Genomic DNA, 21,535 nt, shown 5'->3' with positions numbered 1-21,535 from the left:
TCTCCAATGGAAGAATATTTATTTTGCAAATAACAAAGGGTGAAAGATCTCTTCATGACATTTTCTTTAAGGCTCAGAAACTTTTGTTCTCTATAATGCCCAACAAAATGTCCAGTCTTATAGATGACACTTTGCCTTCTCATTTTTACCCAATACTGACTGCCAACCCTCCCACATTATTACATTTAACTGTGGCCATTTTAATGATATACAAAGAACACATGGTATTCTTAGTTCGAATAGACTTAAACCAAGGGAACTGCCAAACTTTTCTTTTTTTCTGGACAAAGTATGTACTTTTCTGGAGAAGCAGTATGTAAATAAGAAAAGACAATGTAGTAGTATGTAAAGAACACTGGCCTTTGGGTGAAAGGATACAGGTTCAAATTCTGCCTCTATTATGTGACTTTGGGCCATTCATTAAATGTTCATGGATATCACTTTCTTCAACTTCTGCTATTTTTTTGTGTACATAGAGGATCAAAAGGACATTACAATGTTGGGGTCAATGTACAGTAGCTTATACTATATACGGCCAGCAGGCCAGATGTGGCCCAGTGAGGATGTTTATGCTGCCTGGCGGGTTATGGCAAATGGGCTGAGGGGTGGAGACAGAGTGTGAGCTTTTGCTTTTACTATAGTCCGGCCCTCCAACAGTCTGAGGGACAGTGAACTGGCCCCTATTTAAAAAGTTTGAGGAGCACTGGTATATAGCATCATATCAATCAATACAAACTTGGAAGGTCAGGTACATAAACACATTGAGCAAGGAGGTGTCTTTAAATTTGCACATCTCGCATTTCTTTTGAGCTACTGCAATTCTGTTTTGCTCATAGCACACAGCATCATCTTAGACATGTTATGCTAGAATGTGCTGTACCAGTGTGTCCCATATCTCACAATAATAGTGATAACATATAATATATATAATCTCACAAATTTCTTCCGAGAGACCTTGAGAGTGTCCTTTTATCTCTTGTTTTGACTACCATGTGAGTGCCAGTCTAGTGTGCGTTCTCTGCAAAATTAATTTTTAGGTAAATATAAATTTAGCATTTGAACAACATGCTAATGAAATTGCATTCATTTTTAAATGTCTGGCAATTCAGCTTGAAAAAGTACCACAATATCGAGTACCTCATTTTGCTAGATGATCTTCAGAATCTTCCTAAAACAATTCAAATGGAAGCAGTTCAATTTTGTGGCATGGTAAAAACCCTGAGGTTTCATAGGCATACAGCAAAGACCCCAACAGCAAAGACCTGCAGTTTGATAGGCAGCATAAAATCTCTTCACTCCCACACATTCATTCCAAGTCTCCCATATTGTGAGCTAGTTCTGGAAATATGTGAGTCAACCTCATCATCATTGTGTACATCCCTGGAAAGTATGTTGCCAATGTAAATGAACTATCCACAGCATTAAAAAATGTCTCCATTTGCTATAAAAGATGGTTCCATACAGTGCTGGCTAGTGGAGAGAACCTCTGTTTTCTTGGTGGTGTTAGACCAAAATTAGCATAAGCAGTAGAGAATTGGTCCATGCTTTATGACATCTCAGCCTCAAAGGTTACATTGTACAATCATTTGCAAACCCAAAAAGTTACACTCTCCACTTCAGTCTTGGCTCCCGAGGCCTTTTCAAGTCAAACAATTTACCATCATTTGAAGTAGTTGAACTTGATACTTTTTTTTTTGTCCTTAAGGGCACCTGACAACATTGTAGAAAACATACTAAAAAGCATGAAAGCAAGTACTCAGCCTTGCTCCCTTCAAGACAGCTCAAATCCTGCCTTTTCCAGGAGAGCTTTTCTAGTCTCTTTTACTGCTAGGATTGTTTTTGGCATTTTCCATTTATTCTGTACAAATTTTCCATGTTCATAGTTATTTTCAAGTTTTTCTCTCCCATTAAAATGTGAGTTCCCTGGTAATATGGATGGTATCTTGGCCTTTCTTTGTGAGCTCAGTGTTTAACACAGTACGTGGCACAAATTTAAGTGCTTAACTCTTTTTTCATCTACTTGATTTAGTCATAAGAAAAAGAAAAATAAAGCACCAGGAATGGGGAAGGAAAGGAGAAAGGTAGCCTTGGAAGAGGAACTACAATATCAAGAAAGGACATTTTAGGGGATGTGGTAGGAATTTGAAGGAAATCATAACCTAGGAAAGATGTCTAAGAACTTTGCTCTTTCATTTCCCCCCCACCTACACCTTTTCTAGCTTCTCCCTTTTCCAGTTCAATTCATTTCAGTAAACATTTAATCAACAAGCATTTATTGTACTGGGCAATATGCCTGGGGACACAAAAAGAAGTAAGCGACAGTCCCTTCCCTTAAAGAGTTTCCAAACCAATGAGGGAGATTACATGCTAACAAATCTATACAAAGCTACATATATATACAGGGTAAAGAAGTAATTAAAAAGAGGGAAGCCACACAAAATTTGTAATCTAATGGGAAAGACAATGTCCAACAAATAATTAAACAAAATGTAATCTATATCCAGGATAAATAGGTGATACTTATGAAGGGAAGATACTAGAATTTAAAAGAGTTGAGGAAATAAATGAGATTTTAGTTGTAACTTAGAGGAAGCTAGGAAAGAGGTTAATAGGTGGTGGAGGGGAGGGCATTACAGGTTAGGAGGATAGCCAGAGACAATGCCTGGAACTGAGAGATGGAGTATCTCAATGGAATAGCCTGGAGGCCAATGTTACTGGATTGACAAGTATGTGCTGGGGAATGAGGTGTAAGAAGACTGGAAGGGAGAAGGGGGAAAGATTATGAAGAGCTTTGAATGCCAAGCAGAGTATTTTGTGTTTGTTTCTGGAGTCACTGGAATATATTGAGTAAGGGAGTGACATGATTGGACGTCTTATTTTTAGATAAATCACTTTAGTTGCTGAATGAATGATGGATTAGAGTGGGGGAAAGATGAGGCAAAAAGAATCACCAGCAGGATTATTTTGCAATAATCCCGGTGTGAGGGGAATGAGGCAGCAAAATGGTGAAAGTGTCGGGAACAGAGAAGGGGGCATACTTAGGTTTAGAGACTGAGGACCCAAGTTGGAATCTTGGCTCCTGCCACTGATGTGTCTCTTGGTAAGTCAGTCTGAACCTCAAGTAAGAGTGTTTGATTGGATGGCCTTTGTTAGCTGGGCATCCACATTTCACTACCCTTAATTTTGGGTGTTCCTTTCTGTCTTAGATCCTCTTATTTTCTCTTTTTTATACTCAGTCTTAAAGACCTCATTAGAAGCCATGATGGCTCTATCTATATACGCATAACTATATATGATTTTATATTTAACACTTCATACTTTTTTATATTCTCTTTATATTTAGTTGATTTATGCCTATATACACTTGTTTTCCCTTCCTTAGAAAGTGAGCTCCTTGCAAGTATGAATAATTTCATTATGTTTGGATGTTTAATCTAGCACTTATAGTAAATGTTTAATAAAAAGGCCTCTTCCAGCTCTCAATCTATAATTCTAGGATCCTTTGACAACATTAAGTTAGAATTCTCTGTTATTATGCTAAGAAGTAAAAGGAAGATCAAAGCGGGTAATTCTGCTTCTAGGGACGAATGGGATGAAAATAATGTGTAGGATGGCTGAACTTTATTTTATTTTTGTTTTGTCTTCCAAGAATAATCATCTTTGTATTGGACAAGACAGAAGAAAAAGTAGTTTGCAGGCATTAGAAATCCAAGACAAGTAAAACCATCTAGAAGCATTTAACTTCTTTCCATGAAATGAGGAGCAGGACTACCTCTGAATGAAATAGTACTATAAATAAGGTACTAAAAGAGCTGGCAGATGTGCTGATGAGCTGCTGTTAGTAAAGTATGAAAGACCTTAGATCTTTTAGATTGAGAGAAGGGCAGATGTTGGCCCAATTTTCTAAAAAGGAAGAGGCTGTCTGAATATGGAAGTTGTAGATCAAAGAGCCTGACTTAAATTCCTGGAAAAATTTACAACACATTACTAAGAAAATATTTTGTGAGTCCTTAGGGAAGTATAGTTAATCATACCAGATTAACTTCACTTTTTTTTCCCCCTCAAAGTTGAGTGGTATGGTCAAGGAAATGCTGTAGCTGTATTATATTTCTATTTCAGTGCAGCCCATTTCCATATACTAGGTGCTATCTTGGAGGCATTTTAAAATAAAACCCCTAAGGTGCATGCTCCCCAACCCCAAGCTTCTCCTAGAAATATGAGATTTTTATTATGTCTAAGTCTCTGTAGAATAGGTAGAGCTCTTGGTCTTGCAAGCACTCAGTTGAACTAGATAGACTTTATGTAGCCCCTATGAGATGACTAGGATGTGCTTTTTGCCGAAATAGGAATTAACTTTCCCTAAAAGCCAACAAAGCTGTTCCTGGGACCTGACCAGCTCTTGCATCCCTTGTGCAGTTTCCTCATCGTTTAATGACATTCTCCTTAGGAAATAAAAAGCTGGGGGCTTCTCCGACCTGGTCTATGTCTGAAAACCACGCCATAAATCATAGCCTGAGACTTGTTGACCAGGAGACCAAGGTCTTTCCAAGCGAAGACCAGGAGAAACTCATCAAGAAAAACTAAGTGCTGTTGCATTCTTGTTGCACAGATTTTCTGTATCAGGGCTCCTTTTGTTAACTGTTCAATGACTTATAAGTGCTTCACTTTAACCCAAGTTAAATCTCAAAATACAACTCAATATAAAACATTCAGACCTATACATAGACAAAAGAGTTCTTACTCCTCTCAAGAACTTCCATTTCCTCATTGGTTTTACATACGTTCTTCCAAACTTCAAATATCATAAGTTAGGGTTATAGTTCCCCTGAAGGAAGAAAACACTGAGGGCCACTAAAATGCAGCTAGGTCACACAATGGATAGATGCTTGTGCTTGGAGAGAGGAAGTGACTTCAAATCCTGCTTAAAATACTAATTGTATCTTTGAGCAGGATATCTAACCTTTGCTTGCCTCCATTTCCTCATCTGCAAAATGGGGATAATAGCACCTACCATGACGAGATATTTTAAAGCATGGAGCACATGTTATTTTCCTGGACTTGTATGCTTTTCATAACTCACCCAATCAATGAACAGTAAGGTTGGGGTGTGCTCCCTTTTGTCGGGGAACTTTTGTGTGCTGCTTCTACTTGGTACTAGAGCCACTGACAACTTTTGCCATTCTTTTGCTGGTTTATATCGTTGATGCTTCTGGCTTGGTCTAGAAACAACTTGGTCCTTCCAAGTGCTGGGAAATTGTTGGGATCCATTATCTCTAAAGTTTTTGTACTTTCATAATGACTTGGGAGACCCTCGGGAAGGGTTGTAAGGAGGACGGGGTGACCTCCAAAATCTCTTTCAACTCTTAGATGCTGTGTGTCCTCCCATCTCTATAATGAAGGGCTTAGATTAGATCTTCCACCTCTAAATACCCTCACCCTGTGACCAGCTATGCATCGAAATGCTGTTCCAAGATGGAAAATGGCCTCCTCGCGTTTGGAAGCATTTACTTCGCGCCACAATACCAGGAATTAAGTAACGCTTTCTCTCAAGGAGCTCACACGGTCAGACACTGATGAGACCAAGGCATTGATGCACAGCAGAGGTCTTTCCATTCTTCTGGTGCCCCCTTCCCTTTTTGAATGGATACTGTCATTTCACTGATGTACTAGGGAGGGACATCTTGGAGATGGTTCTGCAATTTCCCCGGGAAATAAAAAGACCTCTTCAAAGCAGCTAACCTGCACAACAGCGTTTTAACTGAGAAAAGCTTTATTTCCCCTCTCCCTGAGGGATGATATTATCCCCATTTCAGAAAGGGGGAAAAACTTGAGGCTCAGGGAGTTAAAAGTGATTTGCTTGCTATCACTCAGTGATTTGAATTCATGTCTGGCTGATTCTCGCCCCAGCAGGCCGTCCAGGATAACGCAAGAGGCAAGAAGTTGGCATTCAGAAGCCAGCTCTTTATCCGTCACTTTCGCCGCGCTACAACCTCAGCTCTCCTGGCCAATCACTCTCCCTTCCCTCTTGCCTTCTTTCAAGATGGCGCCAGGCGCTTCACATTCGGGAGGAAGTGAGCTCACGCTAACCCGGAAGGGAAAGCGCCGAACGAGAATAGGGTGGAGGAGACCGTTGGGCCCGGGGTGAGGCAAAGTGGGCAAGACGGGCGGGAGTAGAGTTGAGGGGACAGTACCGAGTAGGCGGAGCAGTTGTCCGGCCCCTGACGCCCGGGGATTCTACAGCGGAAGCGGGGAGTCTTCCTCCTCCGCCCCCGCCCCCGCCGCTGTCCGGGGAGGGCGGGAGAGGTCGAGGAGGCGTCTCCTCTTTCCTACCCCCCCCCCCAGCCCCGCCTCGAGGAACTCAGCCCCCACCTGCCTAGCCTGGCCCCGCCCCTTCCCGCCCCGCCCTCAGCCCGGGCGGGAGTGAGCGGGCGGGAGATTGTGCGACCCCCTCGCTGCCCCGCCCCTCACCCATCCCCACTTCCCGCCTCGCTTCCGGGGTTCCCTTCCCGGTTTGGCCGCTCCAAGCCTGCGGATAGAGCCGAGCCCAAGGCAGGCATCCCCACACGCCCTCTTAGATCTCGAGGAAGCTGTCGTTCCTCCCTGAAATATGTCCCCAAGCCCCCCGGGTCCGGAGGTTGTTTTTTTCTCCAGGGAGACCTGTTTTTTGGATAGCTTCGTCCCCTTTCCCCATCCCTGCCCTAATCGCCCTGGGAAGTTTCCCTCCCACCGGTCCTGCCCTAACTCCACCTTTTTTTATATAAATGTCGCTTCCTAGAAGGACTCAGTTTCCCTCTCCTTAGGGTGGTCCCTATTTCGGCCGCCAAGTCCTTCTGCGGCAACCTTTTTGGGGAGCATCCCTTTAGGATCCCGCCGCTTAAAAACAACCACCACAAAAAAAACAACCAAAAAAACTAAAAGCAAAGACCTCCCCTCCTTTCCCTTCCCCCACCCCAAAAAAGAACAAGCCCCGCCCCACCCCCAACACCTCCAGCGCAGTATTATCGCCTCCCCCTCGGAGCGGGAGTGGTGGTGGGCTTCCGAGTGACCATGCAGGCAGGAGAAGCGGGCTCCGCCATGAAAGTGTCCGAAAGTGAAGGGAAGCTGGAGAGCCTGGGCTCAGCAGCGACCCTCAGCAACAAAAACAGCAACAGCAGCGGCGGCGGCGGCGGGATCATCAGCAGCAGAAGTAGCAGTGCCAAGGGCTGGCAGTACAGGTACGTCCTTCTCCGCGGCCGCCGGGGCCACTCGGATCCCCGCCTCTGACCCCGCACCTCGGGGTGACCTCTGTCAGTCTCAGCCGCAAGGTTTCCTGCTCGGGGTCTTCCTTGCTCGGGCCGGCTGTGGAGTTGTGGGATCGGGGGATCGGCACCTCCGCGGAGCTTAGCAGAGATTCCGGAGAATGGGCCGGTGGCCGGGCTTCAGCTTTTCCTTTGTTGTCAATGGATCCGGGGGAGGTGGGGAAAGTTAAAAAGGCTGAGGGACTTTGCCCTTGGTCTGTACTCCTGGAGCAGCGAGAGAAGCCCTTGGCTCTGAAGCTCTGGGTGGGTGAAGGATAAATCATCTTCACTATTCGAAATGAATTGATTCAGTAAATCACCCCTGCAGAAATGATTGCCTTAGTTTTTAAGGAAATGAAGTCCAAGTCCTTTGAGTTTTAAGCTTGCGTGGTGTTTATTATTCCAAGCCTTTTCCTCGATTCTAACATTCTCGAATAGGATTATGAAAGGGAATTAAGATTTTGAGTGGGAGGAGTATGCATGTTTCTGTATAGATACATGTTTGCACATATAGGCAGGTCTAGATACATTTACAGCTAGCTCACTTTCAGAGTCTTAAATGGTTCCATTTCAGTCATTCAGTATGTGTACGTACAAATTAAACATTAGAGAATTCAGCTTTTTGTTGTAGTGAATTACTAGATTTGGAATCAGGATGACCTCAGTTCATATCCTATCTCAGGTGATTATTAATTAGCTTGGGAAAGTAATTTACCTTTCCCTACTTCTTAGGTTGTCTGGATAAAATGACGATATATGTAAAGTGCTTTGCCATCTATAGATAGTAGCTCTTATCATTGCAGACTTATCTTTCAAATGAAGATGTGTAGTAAATATTCACTATAGGTAAAGCCCAAACAATCCAAAATGATTATAGTCTGGAAAAGAATTATTTTTGAATTCATTATGAAAGCAGATGTATTATCATTCCATTTAAATGGAGGTCAATCTTGTGGCAAAAATCCATTCTCTAAAATATAGATGCAAACCAGGAAGTAAGCACACAAGGTCTGAGCCCTAGAAATAGTGTCATAAGTCACCGAACTAAAATCACACACTTTAATCAGTTAGAGGATCATAAGCTTAGAGTTGTAAGAAACTTGGAAAGTCATTAAATCCAACTCTGTCAACCAAGTCCTGGAAAGGTCTAGCTTCACAAAAGTATAAAGTGTATAAATAAGTCTTTCACTTACGACTTTATTGTCATTTATTTGATGTGTATTCAAGCTTACTTCCACAGGTTTCCTTTTTAAAATATGAATCAATGGATTGAAAGGCATTTATCAACCACCTACTATATGACAGGCTTATGCCTACGTGATCAGGATATCAAGATAAAAATAAAACAACTTGTCCTCAAGAAACTTTTACATACACACGCGCACACACACCTACAAGTTAAATTTATGGGGGGAGGGTAGTAGCTGTTGGGGATGATCAGAAAAGGCTTTATACTAAAGGTAGCACTTAAGCAGAATTTTGAGGGGAACAAGATCGTGAGATCTAGTGGTCTGATAATTCTATCATAATAGACAAAACATAGAAAAAGTGATAGGGGTAGAAGGGAGGGTTGTGCTGTCACTAGCACTAGGGAACTTCCTCATATAAAAGGTGGCGCTTATTCTGAGCCTCAAAAAAAAATGTATTGAGATAGAAGCAAAGAGCAAGAGTTGTTTTGGTTAAGTGCAAAGATAACCAAGAATAAGTGTCTCAGGAACAATCTATCTGGATCACAGAATGAAAGAGGATTAATATATAACAAAATAGGTTGAAAACCCTGTTCTGAAAACCTTTAAAGGCCAAAGGTTATATTTGATCCCAGAAGTAATAGAAAGCCAATACAGTTTACTAAATCAGGGAATAACATCATCAGATCTATATTTTAGGAAACTAATTTTAGTAGCTATGGGAAGGATCGATTGAAAAATTGAGAGATTTAGGCAAGAACACCAATTAGGAAGCTATGACAATACTCCAGGAGAGAAGTAATAAGAGCTTGAACTAGGACAGTGATTAGAAAGGAACCAATGGAAGAGACGTTATGAAGTTAGAAATTACAAGTTTTGGCCACTGATTGGATATATGAAATAAGGAAGAGTGAAGAATCAGATATGAAACCAGGTGACTGAAAGATTGATATCATCAGTGGAAATGAGGAAATTCAAGAGTGGGCTGGGTTTGAGGAACAAATTGATCAATGGTCAATAAACTTACTTTGTGCATATTTTCTGCTAGAGGGCCAAAGAAGTCAAATCCAAAATGATTGTATTTGGAGGGCTCCAGTTTGGGATGTTTTGAGTTTGAGATGTCTATAGTATATCCACTTTGAAATAACAATAGACAGTTGGAGATGCACTGGTGGGGATCATCATATTAGAATTATAAGATTTTAAGAGAGGGATGGAAAGGCTGTTAGACATAAAAAATAAACATTTGAAAAGTTATGGAAAACTAAATAGGAGATTGATTTGAGTTATTACTGCACAGTGTAATGATGCAGATCTTGAGAGAGAGATTTTTGATTTAGGGAATCAAAAGCTTTTTCAGCTTTCCAGGAAAGAAAAAACAAAAAATTTGGAAAAATAAAAGTAGGTCCCTTATTCTAGACTATTAGTGTCTAATATTAGTCTCAGTTAGGATCACTGAGAATTTCTAGACAGATAAGCAACATGCTTTTATTAAGCACTTAGTATATGCCAGACACTGTTAAGCATTGGGGATTCACATCCAAGGAAAAACAGGGGCAGGTGCTTATCCTTAAAGAGCTTACATTCTAATAAAGGGAGACAGCAATCACAAGGATGCTGAAAGGGGATGGGGAAGAAGGAAAGAGGAAAATAGAAATCTTGAGGAATGATATCCAAGTCCAGAGTCTGAAATCAGAGCCAGGAGGAAAATGATAGCTGGCCTGGGCCTCTTCCCAAAATGGAGATCTTGTAAGGAATTCCTCTATGGGCAAGTGTGCTTTTGAAGACATTCAAAAAGTGATCTGAATATTTAGGGTAATAATAACAATTGCTAATATTTTATATAGTGCTTCAAGGTTTGCAAAATGCTTTATATGACCTCATTTGAGCTTCATAACCAGGTTAAAGTAGGTACTACAGGTATTAGAGATAATGATAATCTTAAGAGTAAAGAAATTGAGGCTCAAAGAAAGTAAACATATGAACCACAAACAAGAAGTGAACCCAGATCTTCTTGGTTTATCTTTCCAATAATCCTTGCAACAACTTAGCTTTGTTAGTAGATATTTATTTTAAAATTTTTAAAATTTTCAATAATATTTTTCCAAATACATGTACAAGATAGCTTTCAACATTCATTTTTTTCCTTCCTTCTTTCTTTACCTCTTCCCTTCCCAAATCAGCAAACAATTTGATATAGGTAAAATATATGCAATTCTTTTAAATATTTCAATATTTGTCATGTTGAGCAAGAAAAATCAGACCAAAGGGGAAGAAAGCATGAGAAAGGTGAAAATACTATGCTTTGATCCATTAGTGGATATTTATAAAGAAAATATTAAGTCCTGTGCCCTTTGTTTAATAAGACAGGCTACTACATAATACATTTACAAATTTAGAAAGTTTCCAACTGAAAATGTTCAGAATAAAAAATTTATTAAGTTAAATATTTAAAATACTTGGAAAACATGTAGAATTAATTCTCCTAGATAAATGAGGTTTTAGAATTAAGAACATCATTATAACAATATTGTTTAAAGAATAATTATGAACAACTTAAACTATTCTGAATTATAAATATTTAAATCAAATACAAAAGACCTATGAAGGAAGATACTGTTAATCTCCAAAAGAAAAGATCTGGTAAATAGAAATTTACAACACACACACACACACACACACAAGTAATGTCAAATGGTGGAGGGAGGGGGATAGTTCAAAACTTGAAATGCAATTAAAAAAAAATGGGCAGCTAAGTGGCACAGTAGATATAACATCAGCCCTGAAGTCAGGAGGACCTGAGTTCAAATTTAGCCCTATTCACTTAACACTATCTAGCTTTGTGACCCTAGGCAAGTCATTTAACCCCAATTGCCTTAGCAAAAAAAAAAAAAAAAAAAGAAAGAAAGAAAGAAAGAAAAGAAATGTAGTAAAAAATAAAACTAAAAAAGATAAATGAGGTTTGGGGGCAACTTTTTCAGTTTTTGCTACTAGATTTTCTTCCAACAGGTAAAGATGTTACTATGAGCCATTACTGCTTTAGAATATACATAGTTTCCTTGCTGAAAGCACTTTATGTTACTGCAGATTGCAACAACTGTACTTTTTAGGAATTGCTGTAGCTAAAGGTAATCAATTACATAGTGGCCAATGTCCTGATGATGATTTAGCCTTTGAATTTAGCTCAACTGGAGCCTAGAAAACATGTACATTCTGTGTCACCAGGCTTATCCTGAGATACTCTTGAGGTTTTGTACTCTCTTGGGTTGGCCCCAAGAACCCAGGGTCACTTCCACAACACAAAGAGGCATTAAAATGGCTTGGTAGAAGACCTCATCTTATGAATGTTGCTCTCTTAGAATTGTAGACATGTTCTATCTTAGAAAAGACCATTACTTGATTAGTATATCCCTAAGTTAGAATGAAAATCTATTTTGTATTTGCTTCCAATATATATGTTGTTTCCTCCATTCAAATATGAGCACCTTGCTTCTTTCTAGTTCTATATTTCCAGTGTTAAATAAATGCAGAATGAATGAATAATATTCAGAAGTTAACTGAAAGGTATTTTTAAAAAATGTTTCAAATGCTAGAAAAGTTTTGAATTGTAAAAACATAAAGGAAGAAAATGGGAAAAATTCAAAATAAGTAATCTCCCAAAATTTCTTGGCCAATCCTAAATATTTAAAATCATAGTCTAAGAAAAGGAAGTTAGAATCTAGTTCTATTCTAATCTGATGCCAGTATGTCTTGGCTACTCTACTTTTTTTGGGTAACTGATTTAAAAAAAAAATACTGCTTATTCAATTTCCATTTTTTATTTATAATAGTTGGAGAAACCATTGTGTAAATTGTAGTTATTGAGAAAATCCAAGGTATATAGGAATAGCATAATCCTACCAGTTGCTTGACATTCTTTAGTTTCTTTTGAGGTAATGGTGAGAGGTAACTATTTCTTGGTCTAGATATTGTTAACTTGTGTTCCATCCATGGAAGGCTGCAAAAGGCTTAAAAGAATATAGTGCAAAGATGGGGAAAGATGCCAGATTGCTGGAATAGAATCATGTGGTTGACTGAGCAGAGTTCTGATTCTTATATTGTATCTAAGTGAAAAGCTAATACAATAATATGATTCAGTCTAGCAAACACTCATTTACCTTTAGTGTATAATAGAATAATATTAAGGTGCTTTGTATACATAGATGAACATGATACAGTCTTGGGCCCACAAGGAAAGATAGACTAGTAAAAGAAAATGTTATTTTTGTATATTATGTCAAAATTAAAGGAGTAATCTTGAAAAAATACTGTAAGAAAACTTGAGGAATAGATCACTTTCAACTGGGGATTGCTTGGTAGGCAAAGGTAGCAGCAGAAAGAAGAGAAGATTTCATCAGGCACAGAGTTGGAGGAAATGGGTATGGAACATAGAGAAAGTGAAGAACAGTCATTTGAAGTAAGATTGGAGCCATGCTGTAGAGCAACTATTTTCAAAGGGTGATCTGTGACTTCCTGGAAGTCTCTCAGATCTTAAGAGTTTTCAAACTAATATGAAGACATTTGCACTTTTCACCCTTACATAAGTTTGCCAGAAGCTATATGACCTGTGAATTTAAGATTTAGGTGCAGAGTGAGTTGATATCTTGTCTGCAGAAAAGCATTTTTATTGTAAAATGGATTAATCTACAGATGTTGCTGGACTTGCTGCACCAATTAATTGACAATATTATTTTATGTGAGATCGGTAAAAAATACTAGTAGTGCTAAAATTTTTTTAAATTTTCTGGTTTAATCTGGAACCACTGTTTTATGTTGTCATTTATATTTATGGTGGCATCTTTTTTTTTTTTTCTCAGTAAAATTTTTGGTTTTTTTTATTTTTTTTTTCTTTTTTTATTAATTTTATAATTATAATTTTTTTTGATAGTATATATGCATGAGTAATTTTTTTTTATAACATTATCCCTTGTGAATACTTTTCCAAATTTTCCCCTCCCTCTACTCCCTTCCCTAGATGACAGGCAATCCCATACATTTTACCTGTGTTACAGTATAACCTAGATACAATATATGTGTGTAAATCCAATTTTCTTGTTGCACGTTAAGTATTGGATTTATGGTGGCATCTTAACATAATCAGGCTGGAGGCACCAAACTACATGGCCATGCACTCAAAGTAAAATAAATATATCAGTTTCATCTAAGAAGGACTTCATGAAGCAATAGAAATGATTAATTTCATTAAATCTTGACTCTTGAATACATATCTTTTTAACATTTGGTGTGCTAAAAATGGAAAGCATGCATAATTAACTTCTGCTGCATATCTTAGTATGATGGGTGTCCTAAGGGAAAGCACTTGTGGCATTGTAAGCTGAACGATTCATTTTTTTTTTTCCCCATGAAAACATCATTTCTGCTTGAAAAAAAATGACAAACTCTGATTATTCAGACTAGGGTTATTTTGGCAGACATTTCCTGGAAAGATGAACAAAGTGCCTGCCACTTCAAGGAAAACAACTGATAATCTTTGCTGCTAATGATAAATTTAAAGCTTCCAAGTGAAAATCAGAAATTTGGAAAACCTGTGTGTTCCATTTTGAACCAGACAGTTTCCCAGTTCTCAAGTCACCAGATGAAACTGGTGGTGATATCAAGGAATGTGTTATTTTGATACTATATAATGAAAAATATCAGCATTTTGAAGATCTGCTTAACTCATTGAATCAGTATTTTCTAAATGACCAGTGCATGGTATTACAAAACCATGTATATGTAAAAGATCTATTCAAAATGCAAGAGAAATCAAAAGATTTTAATGTAACACAGAAAAATTCTTTTATATGATTTCAGATTCCACACTGTAACTAATCTTTAGGAAACTACCACCTGTCAAAATTTGGTGATATAGCACAGAATAATAGCCAGAATTATCTGAAAAAGACTATTGAAATACTCTTCCTTTTTCTAGTTAGCTATCTGTGTGAGACTGGATTTACTTTATATAATTCAACTAAAACAACATTACAGTAGATTAAGGGCAGAAACAATTACGAGTATTTTTTTATCTTTGAAAATTGTTATAAAAATGTTATTTTTTTAACATGTAACGAATTGTCATTTTAGATTAATATTGCTTTTATTCTAATGTGGTAAATATTAGTAAAAATTATTTTAAATTCTCAGTGATTTAAACAAATTCTTCCAATTTCACATAAAAACCATTTTTAGCATTCATTAAAAACATTTCTTTTGAGTTCTTAATTCTCTCCTTTTCTTCCTCCTCTCATCAAGATGGCAAGCAGTTTGGCATAGGTCATAGATGTGCTGTCATGCAAGATATCTCAGTGATTCCGAGTTCAAAAATTTGAGAACTGCTGTTGTAGAAGACCTTAAATTTTAGTTGTTTGTATTTTATCTTATGGGAACTAGGGAAGTACAGCAAGTTTTTTGAGTGAAATCATATTTTGGTCAGAGCTGTTCATTAAGGTTATTTAAATATGGTAGCTCTGTGACTATAGTTTAGGGAAATCAGGCTGGAGGTAGAGAAACCAGTTATCTTAATAGTTTAGACAAGAAGGAGAAAGGCAACAGATGGTGTTGTATAAGTAGAGAGGAAGTGCTGGATGCTGAGATGTTGTAGAGGTAGAATTGAAGAGTTGTTCCATCATATCCAACCTTTTGTGATTCCATTGGGGGGGGTGGGGTGTCTTTTGGCAATCGGAAGTTAAGTGACTCAGCCAGGGACACATAACTAGGAAGTGTCTGAACTCAACTTTACTGATTCCACTGGCCACGCTGTCTATCTTCAGAATTGAAAAGACTTGGTTGTGGTCCTTTGAGCAGAAAGAGGACCAAAATGATATTGTTTGGTGCATTTGAAGAAGAAAGAAAGAAAAAACAGTTACGAGATCAAAGGAGGAGGAAGTGCTGAGAAAGGAGTGATCATCACTGTATCAATCCTGAAGAAAAAGGAACTCGGAAAAGATTGTTGAATTTGGTAGTTAAGAGGTCATTGGCAGCATTAATGAAGACCATTTGAGTAATGAAGACCAGATTGAAGGGGATTGAAGAGTATGAATGAGTAGCCAGTAAACACAAATAATGGTTATAGACTTTTTCTCCCTGTTCCCACTGGAAAGTTTGGCAGTGAAGAGGAGGAGAGACTTACTATAACTGGAAAGGACTTTTCAGTTTATAAATTAGTGAGCATTTCCTAAGCATGTCCACTAACCTTACTAGACTTGTGTGCCATTTTGTAGGGATAAAAATAAAAAGAATGAAAAATTACTTACTCTCAAGGAATTTACACATTGTAATGGAGGAACAAGTTTGTATATAATTGTGTATGGAATTTATACAGAGAATAAATATAAGATCATTAGGAAGCTCATCTAAGAGTCTAACTCCTTTTACAGATATGGGAACTGGATTCAGGAAGTATCTGCTAGTTTATGACAAACAACCTAGGTTTTTGACTTTTAGCCTAGTACTTGTTCATATTGCCCCTTACTTCCAAAATACCTATAATCTTGAATATAATTTGCTATTAATGTATTTTTAAAACTGAAGTAATAATGAGGAGGAGTTAGTAAGTCAAAATAAAGCAGTTATTATTGGCATACTGTTTTAGGTTGGCCCTCATGCATTTTGCTGTGATTAGGCTCTGATTGAAAACTCTGCATGTACAGAAACCTGTTGTATTTATGAGATAATGAAACTCACAATCAGTAAACTTAAGAAATCAACTAATGTTTATTGAGAATTCCTTATGAGGAATAAATCATAGTGTAATAAAACAGAAACAATACAGACTTGGACAAATCTCTTGAGCCTCACATTCCATCTATAAAGTGGGAAGTTGGACTAGATTACGCCTTAGGTTCTTTCTGGCTCCAAATTTATGGTCCTATGAGCCAAAGACCTTTTACTTATTCTTACTTGAATGAAATTTATAATCTAGACAAAGAGATTGCTTAACTAGAAAGATGAACATTATAGAGGTGGTGTGCGTAATAAAAGCTATGGGAGTTTAGAAGAAGGAAGGGTTTGTGGTCAGGGAATTCTTTAGGAGGTGGTAGTGCTTGAGCTAAACTATGAAAGATTATTAGTTAAGATTTAGCTAAGTAGCAAAAAGTGGGAAACTGTTCCATGTTCAGAGAATGTGAGGAACCAAGTTGAGAGACAGACTGTGTGTGTGTGTGTGTGTGTGTGTGTGTGTGAGTGAGAGAGAGAGACAGAGAGAGAGTGTGTGTTTTGCTGGAATATAAGATTTGTATAGGACAGTATAGTAGGTTGGAAGAAGTAGGTTAGTACTAGATTTTATAAAGCTATTGAATACCATACCAAAAAATGCCTTAATTAAGGTACACACAGAGACTATTACAAAACTTCTTAGCTTTTCTTAAAGCTTCCACATCACCATCTCTCCTCATCCTCAAAGATGAAAATCATAATTCATCTTTTACTCAGAATAGAAAGCTTCCTCTTTTCTATTTCTCACAACTTTCTGATGCCATTTCCCACTCTTTTAGTCCAGTTTCTGAGGAAAATGTCTCTTTTCTTTGCTAAGGCTAACTCTCCATCCTGACTCTTTTGGGAGTTCACAAAGATCTCCTTTTTCTTAAACTAACAAATTTCCAGTCTCTTTATTCACTGGGACCTTCCCCGTTGCCTATAAGTGATCTCACATTCTCTTATCCTTAAATGTTTCATTTGACTCTACCATTTCCACAAACTATTGCTATATATCTCTCTTCCCTTTCGTAGTTGAACTCAGTTTCCAAGAATTACTATGGAGGATCATCCGAATATCAGTGGAGAGGAGTATAGTAGGTATGTGTAGCATGCAACAAATTATGAACAAGAAATAACATTAGAATAATGACATAAGGGTTGTAATCATCTAGTCTCTGGAATGTAGGAAGTACTTTAAAATGCTTTTATCTTTCTATCATTGAGATGTATAATAAAAAAAAAAAGTTAGATTAATAGACAGCTTGCTGTGTTTATTAGTATTGATAACAATGTCAGGAGTACTAGAAGTCCCTTAACATATTGAATGGGTTCCCAATAGAGGATTTATTGGAAGGGATGAAAAAGAATAACAATAAGAAACTGTGAATAAGTTATAATTTTACTTTTGGAGAAAGCAGTATCTGCATTGATGAAGTCACATTTGAAGTCTTCACTAAGGATGAAGCATCTGAGTGGTTGGTTTTAGAATATTCTGCTTTAAATCAGAGCTCATCAAAGTAATTTTTAATTGCAGTATGATCTTTTCTTGCTCTACACAGAGATTAAATTTCTTAATGCAGTTTTTCTTTCTCCCTTTTGCTTACTGTATTCAGAGTCATTTTCTCTTGTACTTTTTTTTTCCCCCCTTCGTATGCTAATCTACATAGTGCAGTGGAAATAACACTCTATTTGGAGTTCTTAGTCCTGGATTCAAAAGCTGGTCTTGACGCTTAATAGTAATGTAGTTGTAGGATACATAAATCATTTACAAAATAAAAAGTCATACTTGTACCATCGATCTCACAAAGCCATGCTTTGTACTGAGCAGTGTATTTAAAGCACAGTGTAAGTTTGAAAATTTTGTGAATGTAAGTTAGTATCATAATGATAATAAGACTATTTGCAGAGAAAAGCCTATTTGTAAATGAGTTTGTCTGTTTATTAAAATAGGCCAAAGAGATTTAGTCACATGATTGTTAAAGGTGGAATTTTGAAGTAAATCACTTTATTAAAAAAGTATAAAGTAACATTTAAGATTGGTATCCGCTATTTCCACCTCTTTATAACAAGAAATTGTACATATCCAATTGTAAAAGTTCCTTTTGCCCAACTGTCATCTGATTGTTGCAGTTTCTTGGAGGTTTTTCTTATCTGAGGCTCATAGTTTTAGATTTGAGAGAGACCTTAGATTAGAAGTCATAGTCCAAACTTCTTATTTTTAGAAGTGAGAAAACTAAGATTTAGAAATTTTAATGACTTTTCTTAACATCATATAAGTTACTTTATGGCAGAGTTGAAGAAAACCTGAGAACCTAGGTACAAATTTTTCCTCAGTACAATATTTTTACTCCCTGCTTTACTAGGTTGATTTAAAAAAAAAAAAAAAAAAAAAGGTATGTTTGAATCTCTGCTTTGTGGTTTCTCTTGGTTTTCGTCACATCATGTAATCTTTCAGTAACTATTTCTTTATTTGTAAAATGAGGAAGTTGGACTTAATGACCTAAATCCACATTACGGATTCAGAAATAATACAGTAAGATAAGGTAATTTTAAGTGTTTATGAAAGCCATCTAATCAACCTTAAACTGAATATGAGAATTTCCCTTTTTCATAGAAAAAGCTGACTCCTTGTTACTTTCACTTTCTGATTTTCTACCTAAAGCAGGAAGTTGATAATCTAGACTTTTGCTTTTTAAAAAATATATTTTTATTAGATATTTTTATTTTTTATATCACCCAAATTTCTCCCAGTGTCCTTTCTATCTTCCTCCCAAACAGCTATCCATATGACAAATATTTTTAAAGGAAAAAAAAAAAAGAAGAGGGGGGGAGAAGTCATCAAAACAGATGGGAAATTCTGTTCTTTTTTTTTTTTTTTTTTTTTTTTAATTCTGTTCTTTAAAGTTAAAATTGTTCTGTTCCTATGGACCTGTACCTCCACAAAGGAATGAGTGGTGGGGACACCTAGACTTTCAAACTAGAGTTAATTCCAGATCTTATTTTTAACAAAATCATCTTGATTGCCTTTAGATCTAAAGGACACTTCGTTGGGCTTAGTGAGAATAGTGTCTTTACTTCCAGAATACTTCATGCTGATTTTGGAATTGCCTTCTTGGCTCTGTGAATTAAACTCCTAGATATCTCTTTTAATTCCATATTTACCCACAATCAATTAGCCCCGTTATGAAATAACTGGGTTCTACCTAAATATTCAAGACTATTTAGCCAACTAATTTGCTTTCCTTTTGTCCAAAGTTAAGGAGGAGTCCAAAAAACCCCCCAAAACATTTTTTTCCCAACAGTTTACCTTCATATTCAATTCATACTTGATGCTCACAACAGACATATCTATATTTATAGTACGTTATATTGAGCCTTTTGATACTTCTCAGAAGTTTTTATTGTTATCAAGCATGTCAAACTTTTAGTTTTGTATATTGGGCATATAAGTTTACTTTTGCTATGTTGATACATCCTATGGAATTGGGAAGGGATAAGTGGCTACTTCCTACTTATTGATCTCAAGAGTAATTACTATAAGGTGACTAATTTCAACCTAAAATATTTTGAAATTGGTTAAGAAGGGAGAAGGTGAATATTCTTGTGTACTTAAGAAAGAAGAAATGTTCCAATTCTAGAAAAATAAGTATGACATTTGCAGATTTAAAAAATTAATTAAAAACTTATTATATATTTTTTAAGCAAAATAGATTGTTAAATCTGATGAGACCACACAGTCATTGCAATATTTCCCAAAGAATAGGATATAACTGCAGAAAAAGCAAAAGATAACCAGAAATGGGATAGTTTGAGTTTCTAGCTTTAATATCAAGTGCACTGGAGAATCAAAAATCTGAAATAGTTATAAAAATTAATTACCTAGATTTATAATAGTGATTGAAAATATTTCTTTCAGTTGCACATGTTTAATCTATAATGGATTTCTTGTTGTATATGGGAGGGGGTGCAAGGAGGGGGGAGAAAAATTTGGAACATAATGTTTTGCAAAGGTGAATGTTGAAAATTTGCATGTATTTGGTAAAATAAAAAGTTATTAAAAATGTTTGTCTTTCTTATTATTGACCATTGCTTTTCTTTTTCCCTTTTTACCCAAGCTTTCTAATCTAATAGTTTGTCATTAGGCCTACTTATCAGTATTCAGCCTTCCCTGACAAATTTTTTTACTTAGTGGAATAAATGTAATTTTTTTTTTTTTTTTTAATCTTTGGCTTTTGAGCTCAGAATTTGGAGTCTGAAAATTCTAATTTAAATCATGGCTTTGCCACTTGTCTCACCTTGAAGAAGTCTTTGAGTTCTATTTCTTTCTGTGTAAAATGAAGGGGTTGGACTGGATGATCTGGTCCCTTTCAGCTCTGCATCTGTGATTTTGTTATAGGCTTTAACTCTTCTTGACTTATGGCCCTCAATTTATTTTTTTAAGAGAGTTTTATTACCCAATGACATGTAATTTTAACATTCATTAAAAAAACATAAAAACCTATTGAATTTCAAATCTTTTCTTTCCTCCTCCCCCTTCTATCCCCTCCTTAAAAAGGTAGACAATTTGATATAGGTTATACATATGCAGTCATGTAAAACTCATAAAATCATATTGTGAAAGAAAACAGATTTTAAAATAGCAAGAAAAATAAAGCTAAAATTATAAAAAATTATTTTTATCTGCATTCATATTCCATTGGTTCTTTCTCTGGAGGTGGATGGCATTTTTCTTCAAAATTGTCTTGGATTGTATTGCTAGGAATAACTAGGTCATTCACAATTGATCATCACATAGTATTGACTATTGCTCTATATTATGTTCTCCTGATTCTACTCATTTTGCTTTGTACAAGTTCATATAAATCTTTCCATGTTTTTCTGAAAGCTTGTCATTTGTTTTTTTGGTTTTTTTTTTTTTTTCTGCTTCTTTCTTTCTTTCTCCCCCCCCCCCCCCCCCCCCCCCCGCTGGGGTTAAGTGACTTGCCCAGGGTCACACAGCTAGGAAGTGTTAAGTGTCTGAGATCATATTTGAACTCAGGTCCTCCTGAATTCAGGGCTGGTGCTCTATCCACTGCGCCACCTAGCTGTCTTTTTTTTTTTTTTTAACATTTAAAAAAAATTATTAAAGCTTTTTATTTACAAAGCATATGTATGGGTAATTTTTCCAACATTAACCCTTGATAACTTTTTGTTCCAAATTTTCCCCTCCTTCCCCCCACCCCTTAGCTGGCAGGTAGTCCAAAACATGTTATATATGTTGAAATACATATTAGATCCTATATGTATGTATATGTGTATATATGTGTGTGTATATAGATATGTATGTGTGTGTAT

At 36.8% G+C, this 21,535-nt stretch overlaps 1 protein-coding gene across 2 annotated transcripts in view; it reads left to right on the top strand.

Moving 5' to 3' along the window:
* Window positions 1-6,483: 6,483 nt before the first annotated feature.
* The window catches only part of OSBPL11 (oxysterol binding protein like 11), a 94,641-nt gene continuing 79,589 nt past the window's right edge, over window positions 6,484-21,535 (top strand). The window contains exon 1 of one of the 2 annotated variants that reach the window (XM_074301460.1): window positions 6,484-7,214. In XM_074301460.1, the coding sequence (XP_074157561.1) occupies window positions 7,048-7,214 (167 nt within the window). In that variant the 5' untranslated portion in view covers window positions 6,484-7,047. The remainder of the gene's footprint in view (window positions 7,215-21,535) is intronic. The other variant, XM_074301461.1, reaches the window with a different exon arrangement.

The sequence above is a fragment of the Sminthopsis crassicaudata genome, chromosome 3, assembly GCF_048593235.1.
Source record: "Sminthopsis crassicaudata isolate SCR6 chromosome 3, ASM4859323v1, whole genome shotgun sequence".
Taxonomy (NCBI): domain Eukaryota; kingdom Metazoa; phylum Chordata; class Mammalia; order Dasyuromorphia; family Dasyuridae; genus Sminthopsis; species Sminthopsis crassicaudata.
This window is presented reverse-complemented; position numbering and strand designations above follow the sequence as displayed.